The sequence below is a fragment of the Anabas testudineus genome, chromosome 17, assembly GCF_900324465.2.
Source record: "Anabas testudineus chromosome 17, fAnaTes1.2, whole genome shotgun sequence".
Taxonomy (NCBI): Eukaryota; Metazoa; Chordata; class Actinopteri; order Anabantiformes; family Anabantidae; genus Anabas; species Anabas testudineus.
This window is the reverse complement of record NC_046626.1, coordinates 4,093,168-4,112,442: the sequence shown is the minus strand read 5'-3', so window position 1 is coordinate 4,112,442 and position 19,275 is coordinate 4,093,168. Positions and strand designations below refer to the sequence as shown.

The 19,275-nt window shown below is 38.9% G+C and overlaps 1 protein-coding gene across 1 annotated transcript in view; it reads left to right on the top strand.

Moving 5' to 3' along the window:
* Positions 1–19,275, top strand: part of pappa2 (pappalysin 2) — a 67,836-nt gene that overhangs the window by 20,737 nt on the left and 27,824 nt on the right. The window contains exons 10-19 of the mRNA XM_026373658.1: positions 3,858–4,040; positions 4,513–4,816; positions 8,848–8,976; positions 9,056–9,141; positions 14,549–14,745; positions 15,938–16,051; positions 17,861–17,996; positions 18,114–18,288; positions 19,005–19,070; positions 19,159–19,255. Coding sequence (XP_026229443.1) covers positions 3,858–4,040; positions 4,513–4,816; positions 8,848–8,976; positions 9,056–9,141; positions 14,549–14,745; positions 15,938–16,051; positions 17,861–17,996; positions 18,114–18,288; positions 19,005–19,070; positions 19,159–19,255 — 1,487 coding nt within the window. The remainder of the gene's footprint in view (positions 1–3,857; positions 4,041–4,512; positions 4,817–8,847; positions 8,977–9,055; positions 9,142–14,548; positions 14,746–15,937; positions 16,052–17,860; positions 17,997–18,113; positions 18,289–19,004; positions 19,071–19,158; positions 19,256–19,275) is intronic.

Sequence of the window (19,275 nt, the reverse complement as noted above, 5' to 3'; positions counted from 1 at the left end):
TACAGATGTAAAAAACAAAACATATCCTGTAGTACTTTAAACATTTTGCTTCATGTAAGCACATGGTCCTTGTTATTGCACTCATAATTTTTGACATTATGTAGGGTGAATGGAAAGAAACCAAACAAACAAACAACAAAAAGCAACCAGGAAGCAAACATAAAAGCAATAAGAAAGAAGAGAGGGGAAACTAAATGCACAAAGAAAGAACAAATGAACGTACCCATGCATCAACACATCTTTTTCTTCAGTGGAAACTCGACCCAAATGCGTGGAAATCCTCTGCTGGAATTCATGCTTTGAAAACAAGCGGTGAGGAGGAACAGGGGGATTACGTCTCCCTCTCTTTCGCTGCGGGGTCATAATGATGATAAAAAGTCAATTACAGTCTTACTCTAAACAGTGGAATGCACATAGTTGAGGAGACAGCCTGTCTGCTGGCTTCCCTAGCTCCCCTTTCACTATTTCCCACTTCTGGAGACAGTCAGGCATGGGGTCACTTTGTCAGACCACGGAGATGGGCAATTTTACCTTCAGCAGAGAAAAGGGAGAGAGGAAATCATAGCAACAAAAAACATACCTTTAATGGCAAAAATCTGCTGGAATAGCTTGCAAAATGTTGTTGCCTGGTCTTTGACTGGTCTGAGTTAGTTTCCAGGCTGAGGGGAAAACAGTTTCATAAACCTGTGCCCCTGTTGAGAGGGATTACGTTGGTTTATGTGCTGCATTTAAAGACGCCTCTTAAAGGTGCATTGTGTTGTTGATTTTACTGCAGTTTGAAGAGAGGGGCGAGAGCTAAACCCAAGGTAGTAACGGCCATACCTGCACAGGGCGAATTAAAACAGTAGATTTTTTTTACTACTGCTTATTCTCAAGTGTTGTGTTTTCCAAGTTTCTTTGTCACATGAGGAAGTACCTGCAGCCTAGTCAAGCTGCACCGGTAGTCCAGTTACTCGAAGATGGCTCACTCAGACATGTAGTTGTAAGGTTTGCTGTGTCACCCAGTGGCGTCTAAAGAGCATGGAGGAGATAATAGGAGACAGGCTTTTTTAGCAGATGAACAGGGCTGTAGAAAAGCAGTAGGACCGTTTCTGTGGGTGATGGACTGGGAGGTATATCCTTGGAGGATCGCACCTCCATCGTGACTGCTGTGAGTTACTGTGATGAAATCCTCAGAGTGACTGTCAGACATTACACTGGTTCAGTGGTTCATGGGGGAGGCCTGGCAGGACCCCATGTGGCCAGAGTGTGTAGGGAGCTGCTGGATGATGGAGGCAGCCATGCCACTGATTGGCCCCCATGTTTTCCTTTCCTAAATCCAAATGAGCAGCTGTCGTGATATTATTTTGTTCTTAACAAATTATACGACGTGCCATTAGTAATGCCACAAACTATTTAATTCCCTATAGATCCCCCATTTTGATAATTTAAAGGAAATTGGAAAATAGCATTAATATATTATAGCAGGAAGGTCTAGTAGGGACAATCAAAAAACTTTATTATTATTGTGTTAGTTGAAAGACATATGGCAGAAGTGATTTCTTTTATGCCAGGAGATTTTTCAGATTCAAATTTTTGAACATCCTTTACCAGAGCTGCTTTACATCTGGTACTTTTGTGGTGCCAGATCCTGTCTCTGATCTCACTGCCTGTCCCATAAGCAGTTTATACAAGTATATCAACTTTACAATAAATTCAGCCTACTCCACATAAGGAAGTTTCAGTACTATTTCAGTATTGGAGAAAAGTCACATTTGGGATTCTGTTTCAGGTTTTAGTTGATATGTCCAATAGAAATGTCTGTTGACATTTAGGAAACCAAAAAAAAAAGCACCCTACAAAATGTACAATTTAGAGTTCTGCTTTCTTAGAGGACAGTGTTTACCTGGCATTCTTTGTCTTTGTTTCAGTGTGACGATGCTCCACACATCATAGTGGTTGTTATATATGTAACACCTCATTAACATGCTGATTTTATTTGACTTTTAGCTGGGACACAGCTGATAATAACACTAACGTAATGCCATTGCATTGTGCTAATCACTAACACTGTAACAATTAACAACTCATTTTGCCTGGTGTAATGGTGTTGCTACTGTGTTGCTACCGTGTGGAATGGGCTTTAAATAAAAGGGCATGACTCATAACTTTCTTAACTGGAAAATTCTGCTCTTTTTTTTTACTAATGAGAATCAGTTTACTGGTAGTTGTTAAAAGTAATACTCATGGTGAGTGGGAGCTTTTGATAGCATCCCAGTAGTCGACATGGAATCAATTACTCTATGTTTTTTGTTATAAATAAATGTGTGAATTATTTCACAAGGCATGTATTGTCATGATTCAAATTCATGATGTATTCATGTTTTATTAATGGATGTTGTGTTTGTACAGACAGAGCTTCAAACTAAGTGCGTGTGTGTGATGTGTTAACGGGCAAAGTACTGTGTTTCATATCCAATCACAACAACACTTCCAAAGAAGAAAACAAGGGCGTTCCTCAATATTGTCCAATATGACATGTATTTATTATGTATTTCACTTTATCTTCAGACAAACTGGCAGGAACAAGTATTATATTTAAACTCTGGCACTAAATTCTATCTTCCAAAAGAATAATAACATTAATCAAAACACTACAGACAACAGAGCCACAGCCTCTTTAGCTAACTTGGAAACATGTACACGCATCTCATTGTACACCTTAAGAGCAGACGGACATTCAAAAAACTATTATTAACATCAAATTACAATCTAGTGTATTTTATCTATATGTTTAAAACAACAAGAATTATGCTGTAGTGCTGTAGAAACCAAAAAGACACATTTTAATTTAAATGCAACCAGATTGACACGGTACTGACATAAAAAAGTAATGGCATAGTTGTCAGTTAGCTGGTTTTCTGTATAAGTAGGTCATGAAATGTAATCCGATCTTCACCGATGTCACAAATATAAAAACAAACACAATAACAACAATCGCTCTGACATTATCCTGTAGTCACAAATATCTTATTGTGTACTATCGTATGGTATCGTAGAAATGTTCTGAGGTGATACTGCATGTAGGGCTTCAAAAGCAAATATAAGAAGCTACAGTAATAAGTTGTGAACTGTCTCTTGTCCCCTTCCTGTAATAATGGCAGCGTACCAGCTGCTGTCGATCAAATACAGACACATGCTTACAGTCATCCGAGACAAAAAGGAGCATTTCATATATTTCCTAGGCTTTTTTTCTTTCTTTAAACAAAACAGAACTATTAACAATGAATAAAATAACAAATAACTAAAATGTGATTTGAGTTGAACTTCAAGTTTTAAACATTATACATTGTAACTACAATCTTGTACTGCTGGGTAATTAGCAGAAGGAGAAGAAAATGTTCCTTCCTTTCCTTAGTCTTTTGAAGCAGCTTCAGAATCCAACACGTCAAGCGAAGAAGCTTGTTGATGCATGTCAATGAGAGACATTTTAAAGTATACTGAATCTTCTGAGACTTTACACACATACTGTACATTTGCCTTTTTATGGTTGTGACATTGTGACAATATTAATTTAGACATTTCATTCACTTCTTACTCTACATTTAACCACCACAACTAAATGCCTAACCCTAACCAATACCCTACCGAAACCTAAAAGTCTAACTTCATCCACGAGTCTTTATACTTTACCCTTTACCCTAAAACAGCCCATTGGGATTGTGTGGTAAAATGTCATCACAGTGCCGATAAATGGAATTCAATGAAAATTTGTCTACAAGATAATAGGAAAAAAGCGTGGAAAAAAAGTGTGTATTGATAACTGTCAGCTGAACTGACATCAATAACACAGTCTATGTGATGTTGCTAAACCCTAGGCCCACCTGATGTGGAGCAGCCCTGTGATCCCAGTCTCCAGGCGTGGAGTCCTGAGCTCAGCCTTTATGACACTAATGTGACGTCACCATGTCCTGAAACAGAGGGATGCACCCTCACACTGAAATTCCTGCACCCCATTGTTCCACATTCTCTCACCCTTTGGGTCACCTACATCTCTTCACGTAAGTCTTTCGCAAACTTGTGTAAACGCAATGGGGTTGTTGCACAAGCCTCTATGTCCAACTACGTAGAATTGGGATCCACATCTATCTAGTAGGTTATAAATCAAATGTGAGCACTAGGTTGTGTAAGTATGAAGATGAAGATGTAGAACTTTATTTTCTTTAGCCAATTTAAGAGAACGAAACCAACCATTCAAGGTCCAGAACCATTGGGATGGGCGCCACTGACACATACTTGATAAACAACCTGACACAACATTTAATCTTAATTTTTCTTTTTTTTTATACTTTAGCCAACCATATTTTTTGGACATTTTCGCATTATTTGCACTGATATTCAAGCTTGAACAGACAGTCATGTTTTAGTGGCTATCTGTCTGAAAAAGAGAAGACACAAAGGTGATAGCAAAAAAAAAAAAAGATTAGGAATGAATCTCACAACGACTAAACGACTCTGCCGTCTGTTTTCTAGACAATCCTGCCATAGCCAACATAGAGCTTATAACAGATATGGGGAAAAACATTAACCTCGGACCGCAGCACGTCTTCTGCGACATGCCCTTCACCTTACGCCTTGACACCCACAACACTGCCATCGCTGCAATAAAACTCTGCACCTTTGATGAGAAGATGGAGATTGATGCAGCCATGTTGTCTTCAAGCCCCGGCAGTCCTATGTGCTCAGGCTGCCAACCTTTTCTCTACCGGATTCATCGACAGCCACCCTTCACCAACCAGTCCCCATCGCCTCAGAGCCAGCAGACATTCACAGACAGGTAACAGGCTAAATGTTGTCAGATGTTCGTAGAAGTAAAGTCACTGATTAGTTACACTTGCTTCACTTTAGATATAAAAAACAAACACAAACCCAGGTGGCAATTCCTTTTGAGAACTGCGTCAACACAAAAAACTTCAGTTGGTTTTAGTGTTATTTGAACCAGAAATGTATTTACTGTACTGTGACATCCTACTTTGATAAATCAGGCAAGTTTACTATGCAGGAGGCAACCACAACGTGTAATGGGAACTGACATGTTTTTTTTCTGGCCAGACCACCTGAACACACTCAGGACTACACCTGGGGCAAGTTCCAGGGTTCAGTTTTCTCTTAGGTGTAGATGAATATTTATATCCTAGAGGCAGTGCCAACCACTGGCTACAAATGCACACAAAAACACCCTCAGACACACACTGCCTTGTCATCGAGAGCTTAGAGGAAAATAAGACTGAAGCAAAAAAAAAAAAAAGATTTAGGGCCAATATGGTGTTGGCATGTAGTAAGTTAGAACAAAGACAGAGACATGGTCACAGTTTCTCAAACCCTGCTTTTACATGAAAACCATTATCAGGATACAGGGTGGGCACCTGAACCAAACCCTTTGGGTCAACTTTTGGTAGAAATGTAAGTATTTTCTTTGGGTTCAGGCAGGATTCAGTTACGTAGGTCAAACTTTAGCTTAAATAGGCATAATTGCAGTTCAAAATACGACTTTACCAAACAAACAATATTCACAATGTTGATACAAATAACTTACTGGTAACTAATATTCAAGAAGGGCTTATATCTGCTAATAACTAAGGCGTCTTTAAGCAGTAGGGTGCCCTTAGTGTTTACTTTGATCAGTTGTTTTAGTGTTATTGTAAATTATCAATAGGTGATTTTCTATCACGAGTTGCCTCCAGTATAACTACCAATAGGGAGTCCAATCTATCAGTAGGTTTTACGTCAGTCAAGTGTTTAAATTCCTTGCCTTGGCATCAAAAGTTCATATTGTGGCAGTACTGGGTGATTTTTGAGAGTTGTTGGAACTCTCGCTTTATCAACAAAGTGGGTGTAGAGTTTAATAGCACTGTCTTGTTGAAGATGTGTGATTGTAGTTCACTCCAACTCAGTCATTATTATATCTGTAAATCTGGTCCAAGATGGTGATCTTATACATACAACATCTGTTTGATTGCAGAATTTACTATTGGCGGAGATAGTGTTGTAGTTAGTTTTAGCCCTAATTGGCTTTTCAATATGACATTAACTGTTTTTTTCAATGGTACATTAATGAATGATGACACACAGCATCAAATAAGACAAACCTGTAGCCTCATAAAGGTGTGTTATGCGCAATGTGATTTGCAACAATAAATGAATGTTACACATATTGTATCTTAGTGTGTGTGTCCTCAGATCTGCTAAACCTCAGACATCTGTCTCTTAAAAGTGTTTGGGTCTGGTTTTGTTTGAAAACTCAGAGCTCAAATGCTTCCAACATGGGGAAGCTGAGCTGCGGCTACTGATCCAAATCTGTTTCAACAAGCATATACTCAATCAAAAGCATGCTGAAGTTTTGGGATCAGTTAAATCAGTTTGTATCCTGTCTCACGTTGTGGGGTGTCCAAATGATTACAGGAATCCAAATGTAAAGCTACAAGCCAGTTTTTGATCTTACCAAACAGCAGCCCCCCCAGAAATCTTCCAACTGTCAACATTTAAAATACAACTGTAGCACAAAAGCTGATAAGAGCTTACCAGAACCTGACAGCTGTGTCACATGATTGGATATCATTCGGGACTAATTTCAAATGCTGTAGCACTCTGAATTTCTGAGAAGCTGTTGCTGTTTTACAGAGCTGGGCAGATGTTAGGTGGACACAGCTTCAAAAACAGTTTTTCAGGGAACACATATCCTATGTTACACAAGCTGTGGCTAAGTGCAAAAAGATGTAAGAGCCGATGGGAATTGAGTTATGTGCGACTAAGGAGGGCAGAGAGGGGTTGATGTGTGGGGAAGAGAGTGTTAGGTAGCAATGAATTTGGAAGAGAAGAGAGGCAGACCAAGGGAGGGTGGAATAATGATGAGAAAAAAAGATGAAAAAGGAGTGAGGTGAGACAAAGGGAATCAGAGAATCAGAAAAGATATACATAAGCATGGAGAGGGACACAAAATAAGTGTGGGAAGAATATATGTTTGAAGAGAAGTAATAAAACTTAAAGTGGAGGTGAGGAAAGAAGAAATGAGGGATAAGGAATAGGACGACAGGGCAGATGGAGACAACAGCAGAGCTGAAGTGAAGCAAAGATTTTTTCTTTTTGCTTTTGGAATAAAAACCAAATGTGAGCAGCAGAGGCCATAAACACTGCTGTGACTGCTTGGATCAGGTCCGTAGCCGTTTCCTCCTGCTGAACTTGCACCATGGTCAGCACAGAGCAGAGGACATGTAGGACTGCTCAGTTAATCAAAATTCCATCTGATGTGATGCTCGAGACTACATTTATTCATAGGTGTATCAGATATCTTTCTTAATTAGGAACAAATGTTCTGAGTGGTGACATAATCTTATCCATAAACCCAAGCTGCTAACCTCAATCACAGTAACAGTTTTGCCAGTCATACAATGAAGTGAGTGTCAAATTGGCACTAAATTAAAACGTCCACAACGCCTCTTATGGTGTTTCCAGCAGTAGCCCTTTCAGTCAGGATTACTGGATTAGTACTATAAATGAGGAGTTTGTCAGGTGGCCAAACAAAGTGTTCATTTTGTCAGCTATTTTTAGTTTTAGCCTTTGTCGTGAGATTAAAAGTCCCTGTACGTTTTATTCATGTTTAGTCAGCCAAATCGTTTTTATTTGTAGTCACTTTTTACTTAACTTAAACTCTGGACATTGTGGCTTCTAGAGGTATACAGAAGTACACAAACTCAGTACTCAGGTATAAATACAAACACCTGTCTAAAAATACTTGACTACAAGTAGAAATGCTGCTTAAAACTCTTTATTCAAGTTGGGGTACTAAGCACATCATTTGTTCAAAAGAAAACAATGTATTTTAACCAATATTAAATTAGACTTTGTAGACAAAATAAATATACAAGTCCAGTCCAGACATACTCTACAAACTGTGATTACTTCACAAAAAATGATTGCAAACTAAAGTTCAATTAAAAATAAAAGCTAAAGTTACTTGTGACTGTGGAACAAAACCACAGCTGGTGAGCAGATTTTAGCCACTTTATGTACTGCCAGGTGGTTAATTCACAATACATCATAATTCTTTTTGTGTTGATTATATTTTTTCTAAAAATGTTCATCTGCAATATTAACCAGTAACCAAAGGAGTAAAATAAATGCAGTGAAGTGAAATAACAATATTTCCTCTGAATTGTAGTGGAGTAAAAGTAGCATAAAATGGAAATACTTCAGTAAAGTATTGTATTAGATAAAAACATTGTAGTCAAAAACAGGAATGACGTGTAACTGGTGTGCACTAGTCACTGGGAAGATAATTTGTGAAAACAGATAAATGTGCATTTGGAATATGCTATTGGTTGAAAAAATAGTCCATGCAATTTTATCTCCTTTTTGTTCATCTGTAAAAATATTTAAACTTCCATTTAGTTGCAACTTTTTTTGTCAAATGAATTGTTCAAAGATGAATTCACCCCCCAAAGAACCCCTAGCACCTTAACTTAATTATCATGAAGTATATATTTGTACGTCTCCTGGTTATCCTGTGCTAAGAAAACAGGGAGGAGGATCTTTTATAGTTATAGCTCAGAAAAACTGATCAATGGCTTGATACTCAATCATGCAAGGTTACAGATTGAAGCCTCTGTGAGTATACCCTCCACTTTTGCTGTTATCCCCTGTGAGCTATTGTTTCCAGAATCCATTGGTATTAAAGCAGATTTTGACATGTTGACTTGGGAACATGTAAATACAGCACTTCCTCTGGACATAAGACAGCTAACAGTAACGGTATTTGCAAGAGCATTATATCACCATTCACTTAATCATCTCCTCTCCTTTCTTTCTCAGCTCTTTAAAACAGGGAGTCAAGTACCATTACACAGTCCAGGTGGAAGCAGAGGGCCTTCTCAGCGAACTCTCCCCACCTCTCCTCTACACCCATGGGCAGCCCTTTTGTGGGGATGGCCTCAAACAAGGGTCTGTGCACCTCAGTGAACATAATTAACATGAGGACTGAACTGAAAGAGATGGTGATGATGGTCCTCTCTTTCTATAGGAAAGAAGAGTGTGATGACCATAATCTACTGGATGGGGATGGCTGCTCCAAGCAATGTCACAAGGAGATGGGCTTCAACTGTAATGGTGAGTGAGACCTATTTACTGTGGTGCAGAAAGAATCAAGTTCCCTTCTAGGCCTTACACAGACTAATGATACTTTTTATATTATCATACATTAAACGCACACACTCTGACCTTTTTCTTACATGTAAAGCATGAATATCAAATACATATTTAGTGTAAAAGAGCATTCACTAAATGAAAATGATACAACAGCTCTCATTTGTGCAAACATTTAAGAAAAAAACATCAAGCTAATCAAATTTAATTTATAAGACATATAAGCTTCTGGCTTGAACTGATTCCACAAACCATTAATGTAACATCACAGCAACATAAGAGAAAACAGATGAGCTAAGGGGTAAAAAGCTAGTTTTTGGTTTGCAAAGTCACAGCTCTTGCTAAGAAATCTGACGAATTTTGACATTAGGCTGGCAAGAAGCGCCAGAAAAACAGTTTCAGCAGCAAAGTACACCGTTCCATCTTAAAACATATGTCAGACATGTTTCCTTTATTAAATTGGGATTGGCCTTTATGAGCAACAGATACAATCTTGGAAATTTTGATAAAATAATGTATTGATTTTTATCAATGATCATGTTATGGCTTTAAAATGGACTCTTTGTAACATCAGCTCACAACAGTTGTTGTGTTTTGCCATTTGGAAAAAAATATTTGCTTTATCTACAGTGAGTAATACGCTTTTTATTATCAAATCACATCTGTAACAGTCAGCCAGCTCTCCCTAGTCAGATCACAACCAGCTGTGAAAGCCTTTGCTTCTGACAATTGTTATACAACGGCCCCATATTTAAATGATGGAGCAGGCCACCTTGTATTTCTGACCACCAGAATCAAAGACTAAAGCATGAACGGAGGGAGTTCATCATTTCTAGTGCCTCGCCAGTGTGTGTGTGTGTGTGTGTGTGTCTTTTTTTTTTTTGTTAGTTTGTTTATTTTGGTGTGTGTGTGTGTGTATATACTCACCAAGAAGCTTAGAATTAGAAGAGTAGCTATGGTTAGGCCTGGTTAAAGCCTGTTATTTTTACATTAAAAGAACAGCTTCAAATCATTTAGATGGTACACTCACATGAAATAAGGCAAATGGCATAAATGCCATGGCATCTGTGTGCCTGGCTCATCTGTTAATGCACCATTCTGGTCGAGATACATCGTGTGAGAATTTTGTAATGCAAACACAGCTACTACTAGCTCGGCTCAGCATGGTGGCGGGAACAGACTACAAGACAACACTGGCAACAAAAAGCATCAGCTTTGTTTGATGTGTTGTGCATGTTAACCACAAATAAAACTGGCTCTTATAATAAAGTGATGTCTTGAAGTAAATACCATGTACTGGTCAAAGTTTGCACAGCTTTTCCATACAACTCTATGTTAGGCTAATGAGATCTGAAACTGGCAAAATACACTGCTTAGATATAACAGAAAGGTATTCTGGCGGAAGCTAACACCTGAAGAGCAGCTATTCAACTGAAATACATTTCAAAAGCTTGCATCGCCCAGACACAATGTGAAATTTAGGTGGCAGGCTTAACAACATACGTAGCTATACAGCAACTATTACAGCGACTTGCCCCCTGGGGACAAATAAAGTGCTTTTAATTTAATTGAATTGAATATTTGTAAGGTTTAGAGGAGAACGTGTGATTTGTTTTTAGAATATACATCCAGATGAGGAACATTAGGAAACAGTTAATTGGTGGCTCAGGTCAGTCATGGGGCTACACGTCAGATTTGAGGTTCTTCATGCTACTTTTTCTCTCCCAACTATTTTCAAATAAATATGAAAGTATCATTTAAGGTCATGTGGTTGTATAACTGCCAGATCGATGCTGCTGGATGCAGTTTGGAATTCTTAAGTGTATGTAAAATCTTTGCAAAATATCAAAGAAGTGGAGCCCTCCTGTATAAGAATCACCCACAAGACTAAGGCAAAATGTTTCTCAGTTATTGGACCAGGTGGTTAAAAAGAATAAAAAGTATGAAAACCATGCAGCATCAAAGAGTAAAAGACAAACAAAAAAGCCACAGAGAGTGTCTCCATCGTTGGGATTCTGCCACAGAACAATAATACTGTGTGTCTACACCCTCGCCTAGTCTGAAACATGCAGACAGGCCACAACAGAAGCTTCCCAACACGACATGATAGAAGGATGGGAGTTTACCCCAATGCTCCATTGTAAGCAGAAGGCGAACAATGATGCCTCTGCCAATGTGATGTTTGTTCCCAATTTTAGGTAAACAAGTAAAAGAATCATTGGATCGAGGAAAGCCAGTGAGATGACATCTCATAGTGATAATTAGCACACACTCGTATATTCAATGGGACACAGGGATTATTGCAGATGCCCTAATAGACTCACACACAAATCACAGGCTTGTCATGTCGAACACACCAATGTCTGTCCAAGTGTCTGTTTCTCATTGAAAGACTTACCAGATGAGAGCAGGCATCAGCTCTGCTGTTGTTGTATGTGGTGTTTTATCCCACGTGTAACACGTCCAAAAGCTCATCAGTAGCCAGAAGCTATAATGAGTAATGACTTTAATAATATGCAACATTTTGGTCATCTGGTGAAGTATTCTTTAATATTTCCTAGAAGTTGTGACACATCAGTTGAGATGAGACAGTACGGGATACTGGTTTGCTTCCTTATTAGGTCTTGTATTGTCTCCACTAACAAATGGATGGGACTTATTCAGGCATTGGGTTTTGTGTTATGAGAGCTTGTTACAAGGCTACAATTTCCATCATCCAGTCAATTTATTGGTCAGGGGGAAACCAGCAGAGACCGACATTCCGTGACTGAAGCTATTAGCGTCTGGTGTTTTACAATAAAATACATCATGACTAGGAAGGAAAACAATTTGGCAAAAACTGTTTGTTACAAATTGCTACACGTAAAATTAATTATTCAGTTGTATGTCTTAGTCATAGACAGAATATTTTTGTTTTTTTTTGCCACATTTACTTGACCCAGTTAACTCCCACTATGGCAAATTGTCTAGCTCTACTTTGTTGTGCTAACTATACAAGTTGCCATAATTATTCAGTTCCCACACAAGCTACTTTTATAGTCATCTCATTACGCACAAGCTGTGGACAAGCTGCACTTGATATGGTTGTTAAGAAATGCTGCTCAGGTTGTTTTTTTTATAAAACGTACAGTTTTTTCAACTGCCTGATTAAATAAAGGCTAACTTGCACAATATGGTTACAGCATCGGGAGCTTTAATTAAAAACAGATGGTCTTAAGAGTTAAGTCAAAGATTGTCAATCATTTCTAAGTTGTGAGGCTTGATAAATAGAAGACTTGGAATTAAACAGGCTTAATCATTTTCACAGGTGCTGTCAAAGCATGGGTGGAGTGTTTGGTTAGTTCACATAGTGTAGTACTGCCAAATGAACTCAGGAGGACAGTCTGGAATGTCTAGGTCTAATTGACTTTTTATCAAAAACATGTTTCCGTCAACTAATTACAGCCAATTGTGCAGCATTGACTCTTTGACAAAGCCCTGTCTACCTTCTGCAAGTGCTTTTTGTTCTTTATGAATAGCGGCTGCAGTACACACTGTTTTTCAGCCTGTACGCCAAGCTACATGATACACTGCTGTAGCACACATGTCTGTAGCCTCTATTGTACACCTATGCCTTGTTCACTAGAAGTATTACAGCCTATTTCGATCTCTTAACAGGGAAAACACAAATTACATAGTTATATATGAACAAATTACATAGTTCTAGTTATTATTATTTTTTATTTTATTTTCAAAATCTTGTTTTTGTTATAATCTTAAATTACCTGCTGTTATATAACTTACACTAAATGAAACTGTCTCACTTCGCATCTCTGCATGCCTCGCTGACATTGCTGCTTGGATTGCCATCCATGGCATTGCCTCAAAAAAGACATTTTCAACTCAACCTCTTCAAGACAGATGTTCTCGTCTTTCCAGCGAGACCTTCAATACAACTCAACATCTGCACCAACATAGGGTCCACAGTGATTGTCTTCATTAAGACTGCCAGAAACCTAGGGGTGACCATTGATGATCAACTTGGCTTTACTGATCACAAAACTCATTGTGAAGGCTTTAGTTGTAGCTCGGCTTAACTACTGCAGTGTTTCACTGCTGATGGGGTTACCAGCATGCACCATCAAACCCCTCCTGATGTTCCTAAAAGCAGCAGCATGTCTCATTTTTGATCAGTCAAAAAGGACACACGTTACACCACTTTTCAGATCTCTGCACTGGCTGCCCGTAGCTGCCGATTCAGGTTCAAAGCCCTGACCCTTGCCTGCAAGGTGGTCAACTCAACAGCACCGGCCTTTCTGAACTCCCTGAAACTAAATGCAGCCAAAAAAGAAAGGAAAAGCATGACTGTGAAAGTTCCTTCTTGACCTTGGAAAAAGTAGTAACAAAAACAAAGCTCTTAAAGCTTGGTCAACTCAATAGTTTAGATCTTTTGTTCTTCCACATAAAATAACGTGTTTATATTTGTCTAGACCAGGAGCAGCATTAAAATTGGTCAGCTCTTTTTAATTCGTTTTAAAATTCAGTTTACCATTCATGCAATGCAGGGAAAATGCTCTCTCTGGTATTTCTCCAGCACCATTTCTCATGCAGAAACATCTGCTCTCTTAAGAATCAGCTGGCTGATTTGTTGACCTAGAAGAAGAATTTAATTCATTAATTTAATTAATCTAATATACTGTCAGGTAATGGCTAAATATAATTAGAAAGTGAACAACAAAGTATATATTGTTTCATTAGATTGTTATCACTCAGGTCCTATGTTCCGATATAAGGAATATATGTTGAGTTACTTAATATTTCCCCCTGCTTAATGCTTATCGAATGTTTGAGAGTTGAGTAAGGGCATGTTTTTTAAAAAACTACATTTTTTTATTTATTAGCAGGCAAAAAATTTATAAAAGCAAGTCTGTAGTTTTGTATTCTACCAGACTTGGAATGAGTTTTAATCATTGCTTTGATAGTTCTTTGCAACACATAATGCTGCTGTTGTCACCCGATGACCCGTGGCCTATTGAAGTGCTTTTGGGATCACACTAACTGGCCAAGTCACATATTAGGTTCCCTTTCTGCCTATTAAGATTACAAAATTATTGTCATACACAATAATTAATTGAAGTCAAAGTTCAATTCTTTCCATAATTTACAGTCTGTTGACAGCATAGAGAGTCAGATATGGTTGAGTTGACGTGGCTAACATTATAAGTGGCCAACGAAAATACAGAATAGATTTGCTCAGATTTGGTTCACTGACAACTAGATTTGGATGGGAGTCTAACAGTGGGGGATGAGTGTATACCCTGCCAGATTAAGAAACCAGGCTTTATATTCTTTCATAAATCCTCCTCTCTTATTCTCTTTTCCATCTCCCAAGGTGAACCCAGTCAGTGTTATGTTTTTGATGGTGACGGTGTTTGTGAGGAGTTTGAGCGGGGCTCTAGTGTTCAGGACTGTGGTTACTTCACACCTTTGGGCTATATGGACCAGTGGGCATCCACTGCCACTGCTTCCCACCAGGACCCCAACCACTGTCCCGCTCATGCTGCCACTGGGGAACCATCACTTAACAAGGTATGTGGGGCACATGCAGCAAAAGATTCAGATGACCAACTCCCCTTGGAGAACACTGTGGAAATCCTCAACTCTGGGCAACAATGTCAGCAGCTGGGTCCATTTCCAAACACCTTGGTTGTCAAATGGTGCATAGAGAGTGAAGGCCATCCAATTCTAGAGTACAAAGCACAATGATGAATAGTAGGTGACAAACCTTCAGTTAAGCATATGGAGATATGGTGCTAGTGGTTACATGTATATAAGTCACTGTTAGCTTCTTGATTTTGATGTTAACAGTGCCTCAGTTTTTCAATTTCCTAACATCTCTCTTTGTTCTTTTCATGCAGAATGTTAGACACATCATTTCATTCCATTCCTGCCTTTCACTATACTTATTTTAAAAATGTTACATGGAATACATAATCTCATTTTCACTGAAAACTTGTATTGACCTCAAATAAAGTTCAGTAGTTCCACTTAAGCAGAGACATCCAAAGAATAAACACAAGTAGAACTATTTCTCAGATCCGTAATGAGCCAGTGCATCATTGATAAATATAAGCGCATGTCTGTTTTGCGAGATGGATTTTAAACCTGCTGAATAACGGATAACGCAGATGAGCTGCGTCTGTTATAGACCATCATGAAGATACTTTGTGCATAACTAGAATAGATTATGTGGAGAAGATTGTCTAGACAATATAGGCAAATGTGAATTTCAGCAATCACATGAGGTCCATACTGTTGAAATGCCAAAGTTTTAGAAACATGCTCAGATAAACCTTGCTCCTCAGCTTAATAGGTCTCAAAGTAATAAATAAATAAAAAAGATACTAAGTAAAGTAAATTCAGCTCAGCTGGAGAGTATGATTTAAGCCTCTTTTATCATGGGAGGATTGTTGGTGGTTCCAGCATCTCAGAACTGGCAGACCTCCTGGGAAGTTTCCCGCCACAGTGTCTATATGAGGAAAGGTGCAATAACAAAACAAATCCAAGTGTCATGAATAAAATCAGTATTGCCTGTCAAATGCTTCACTACTCTTATCCTCAAAGCAAAACATGTTCCAGCACAAACTCAAAAAGGTAAACTCACACAAGTTCAGAATGAAAGCATCAATAGGAATATAAGAATAGAAAATGGACATGTGCATGCTGAAGTTGTTATTATCTGTTGCATTGTTAGCATTAAGTATTATGTTTCTATGTGAAGCTCTGCAGGTACCAGCACCTAGAGGTCAGTGAGAAGCTGCCCACTGACTCCTGGTTCCCTTGCACTTTCCAGTCTGACACCAGTAATGAACTGGAACATTCGTTTTGGCTGAAGGTACTGTATCTGTTTTCCCCTTCACTGAATGATGTGGGTGGCTACTCTTGTGTTCCACTGCTTCCAGCGCTTTCCAGTCCTTTGTTAAATGGGGTCAAAGGGCATCTCACACAGACTGTTTACTCAAACCTCCACAGGCGCACATTTCCCTGACTTTCTAACAATTGCATGATTCATGCAACACAGTGGTTACTATAATTACTTATTTTCCAGGTCAACTGTGAATTATAAGTTCTAATGATCTTTAGATGATTACCAAATTATGGCTAACCTCGTAATTATTCTATATTTACAGTTTTATTTTTGACTGCAGGGGTACTAATCATCGAAATCATTCGGTAATGATCATTACAAGTTTACTGAAAAGCTATCTAATCAAGTCATCATTCATATTTTAATGCTTAAAGGGTTCATAAGTTAACAAAATACTTGCTTCTAATGGAATAATAATAATAATTTAGTAATCAAAAATAGGCCTCTTACTCATTTTTAATGCATAATTTATAATTCTAATTTGTCTGGGGGAACAAAAAACATTAATTACCCACTTTGTTCCTGATCATTAATAAATGAGTCTCGAACCTTACACATGGCACCATGAAACTGAAATTGATGACACTTGCATTTTTTGCCACTGCTGCAGTTAATATGATTCATAAGACTAATAGCCCAGCTTATCTTCGCCGCTCCAACATACTCAGTTCCTCACATACTTTATATGTCCTGCTTTGTGTACGCTTTACTTGGACCTGGCTTTCCCTTCCAGACCCGTGTCTGGTTCTCATATTTAGTAGTTTAGTATTATTTAATCTTTACACAGGACATTTCCCACAGTCAACTCTGCAGGTCCAGACTAAGCGTAGGCTAACTGTTGATTTGACAGATAACTTCACAGCTTTGTTGGTCCTGCTCCGGATTCTGTCCGTTACAGTCAGGAGCTTGTCTCTTTTCTTCCTCGCACATACTCATTCATTTTTTTTTTTCTTTCTATCTCATCATTTCCACTTCTTTGTTGCATGACTCATCTTTCTTTTATGGACAGCCTTTTTATCAGATGTCTGCAGCCTCTCTGGAAGGCCGCCGTCTCCCTAAAGACTTTTTCACCATCTGAAAAGCTTTCATTATAACACCCATATCTGCCAGCTCTCCACGAAACACTTCTTTTTCCTTGAAGTGTTCTTACTGAATTTGAAAGGCCTTCCTTCCCTTCAACATCTAGCCTTGCTTGATCTAAAAAGCTGTCTAAAAGCTGTCAGTCTGCATCTTCATTTGGAAGCCCTGTCTCGGTTTCTGAAAGGCCTTGAACATTTCTTTGAAGCAATGCTCTAGCCAAAATTGATTTTTTGATTATGGAACACTTACCGTTTGTAGACTTGACAGGTGGCTATAAAAGGTTGTAGTTCTATCACGGAGAATAAATGCCAGGGTCAACGTGGAGTCAGGCGGATTGCAGTGAAAACACAGTTGCCTTAATTTGCTGCATAGTGCACAGCATGTATACATTATCAGAACAAAGACCTACATTTGGCTTATTTGTTTTTCTAAATAGTATGTATTTATTAGGAATTCACAGTTATCAATTGCTTTTCACAAATGAGCTCCCTCTCACTGTATAACTGTAAGGAACAAGTGGCTACTTGCTCTTACCTGGCTTACAAATTATGACCCATACAAATCTGTGCATCCTGTACGCTGATGAAAGCAGATTGTGTACTTTGACGGTGTAATTCAAGCTTTGCTCACGGTGACATTAATGGATGGATTAATTAACTATAACTAACATACATTCACGTCAGCATGTCTTTTCAGGTAGGATTTGTCCATCCTGGAGTTGCAGCCTCTGTAATAGTGTATCTGGCTTCAGATGGGTCATGGTCTGGGGAGCAGTGTCGGAGGACAGCCACCATCTTCTTGTCAGATACCACTGGCAAAAACCACTCACTCGGTACTTTTTCTCTACATATCTTTCTTTACATTTATTTCATTATTTATAAAGCAAAGTAATGCTGTAGTGCAGCTTGTTGTGTTAGGAGCTAAACTGGAAACTCTCCCTTCTGCCCAGGGACGCATGACCTCTCATGCCATCAGAACCCGTTGGTAGTCAACGTGACCCATGACCTCTCTCAGCCATTCTTCCTCACCGCCTCGGTTATCCTTCTCTTTTCCTCCCCATCTGTGGCAGTGGGAGGTGTAGCCCTGAGGACCTCTTGCCACTTTAGCACCTTCGCCCTGACCGGGTGCGCATCAGAGGGTGGGCTCCCCCACAGCTAACTACTTAATACACACACGTACACACACATGCAGCCTTTCACACGCAGCATGCCAGTTTCATATCATGCTTGAAAAGGGATAATAGACAAAATAGAAACAAACTCCACATACTGTTCACATCCAACATTTAAATATAATTGTTAAGAACAAAAAATTGGCTATAAAGACAGACTTACGTCTGTGTAAAGAATATTGGCTTAATAATTGAGATACTTTATTTATCCCCTGGGGACAATGTTGGACAGCTGCCAGACAGTATATAATGGTTACTTCTACAGAATTCCTGTATCTTGTTTAAGAACACCTACACATGCAGTCAGGAGGAACCCCTGACCCCGGGGTGCATAAACGACTACACTACCAACTGAGCTGCTGCTGTCCCCCACTGATTGTCCTATAGACAGTTTAAATCAAAACCTTCCAAATCAAGGGGAATATACCCACAGTTAAGTCTAACAGGGTGTGTTTTGCAAAGTAATAAATGAAATCATTTGATCCAATTGATCTAATTTCCCCTTGGAGCCACACTTAACTTTAAACTAACTTGAATAGGCCAAGAGACTAGAAAAAAAAAAGAAATCAGAAACAGCTATCAGTTCAGGCCTACAAGTTGCTGTCGTCTCTGTGCCTCTCATCTGTCTCTTTCTCTCTCTCTCTTTTCCTCCCTCCATTCATGCAACAGCTGTTTGCGGCAGCCGTGTCAGATGGACAGCTGCAGCCCTGTCAAGATAGAACATGCCTCTGTCAGGTAGCTCCTTTCAAATGAAACACTTGACAATCAAGAGATTTGAAACAACAAACAAAAGAACTATCTATATATCAGTATGTCCCTGTAGGTGTACAGGAGGAGGAGAGGCCTCTCGCTGCTCTGTTCAGTGTCAACGTGGTTTTAGCATCACTGTCCTTAATGGCAGGGGAGCTCCACCCCACCAGGTACACTGAAGGTTATATTA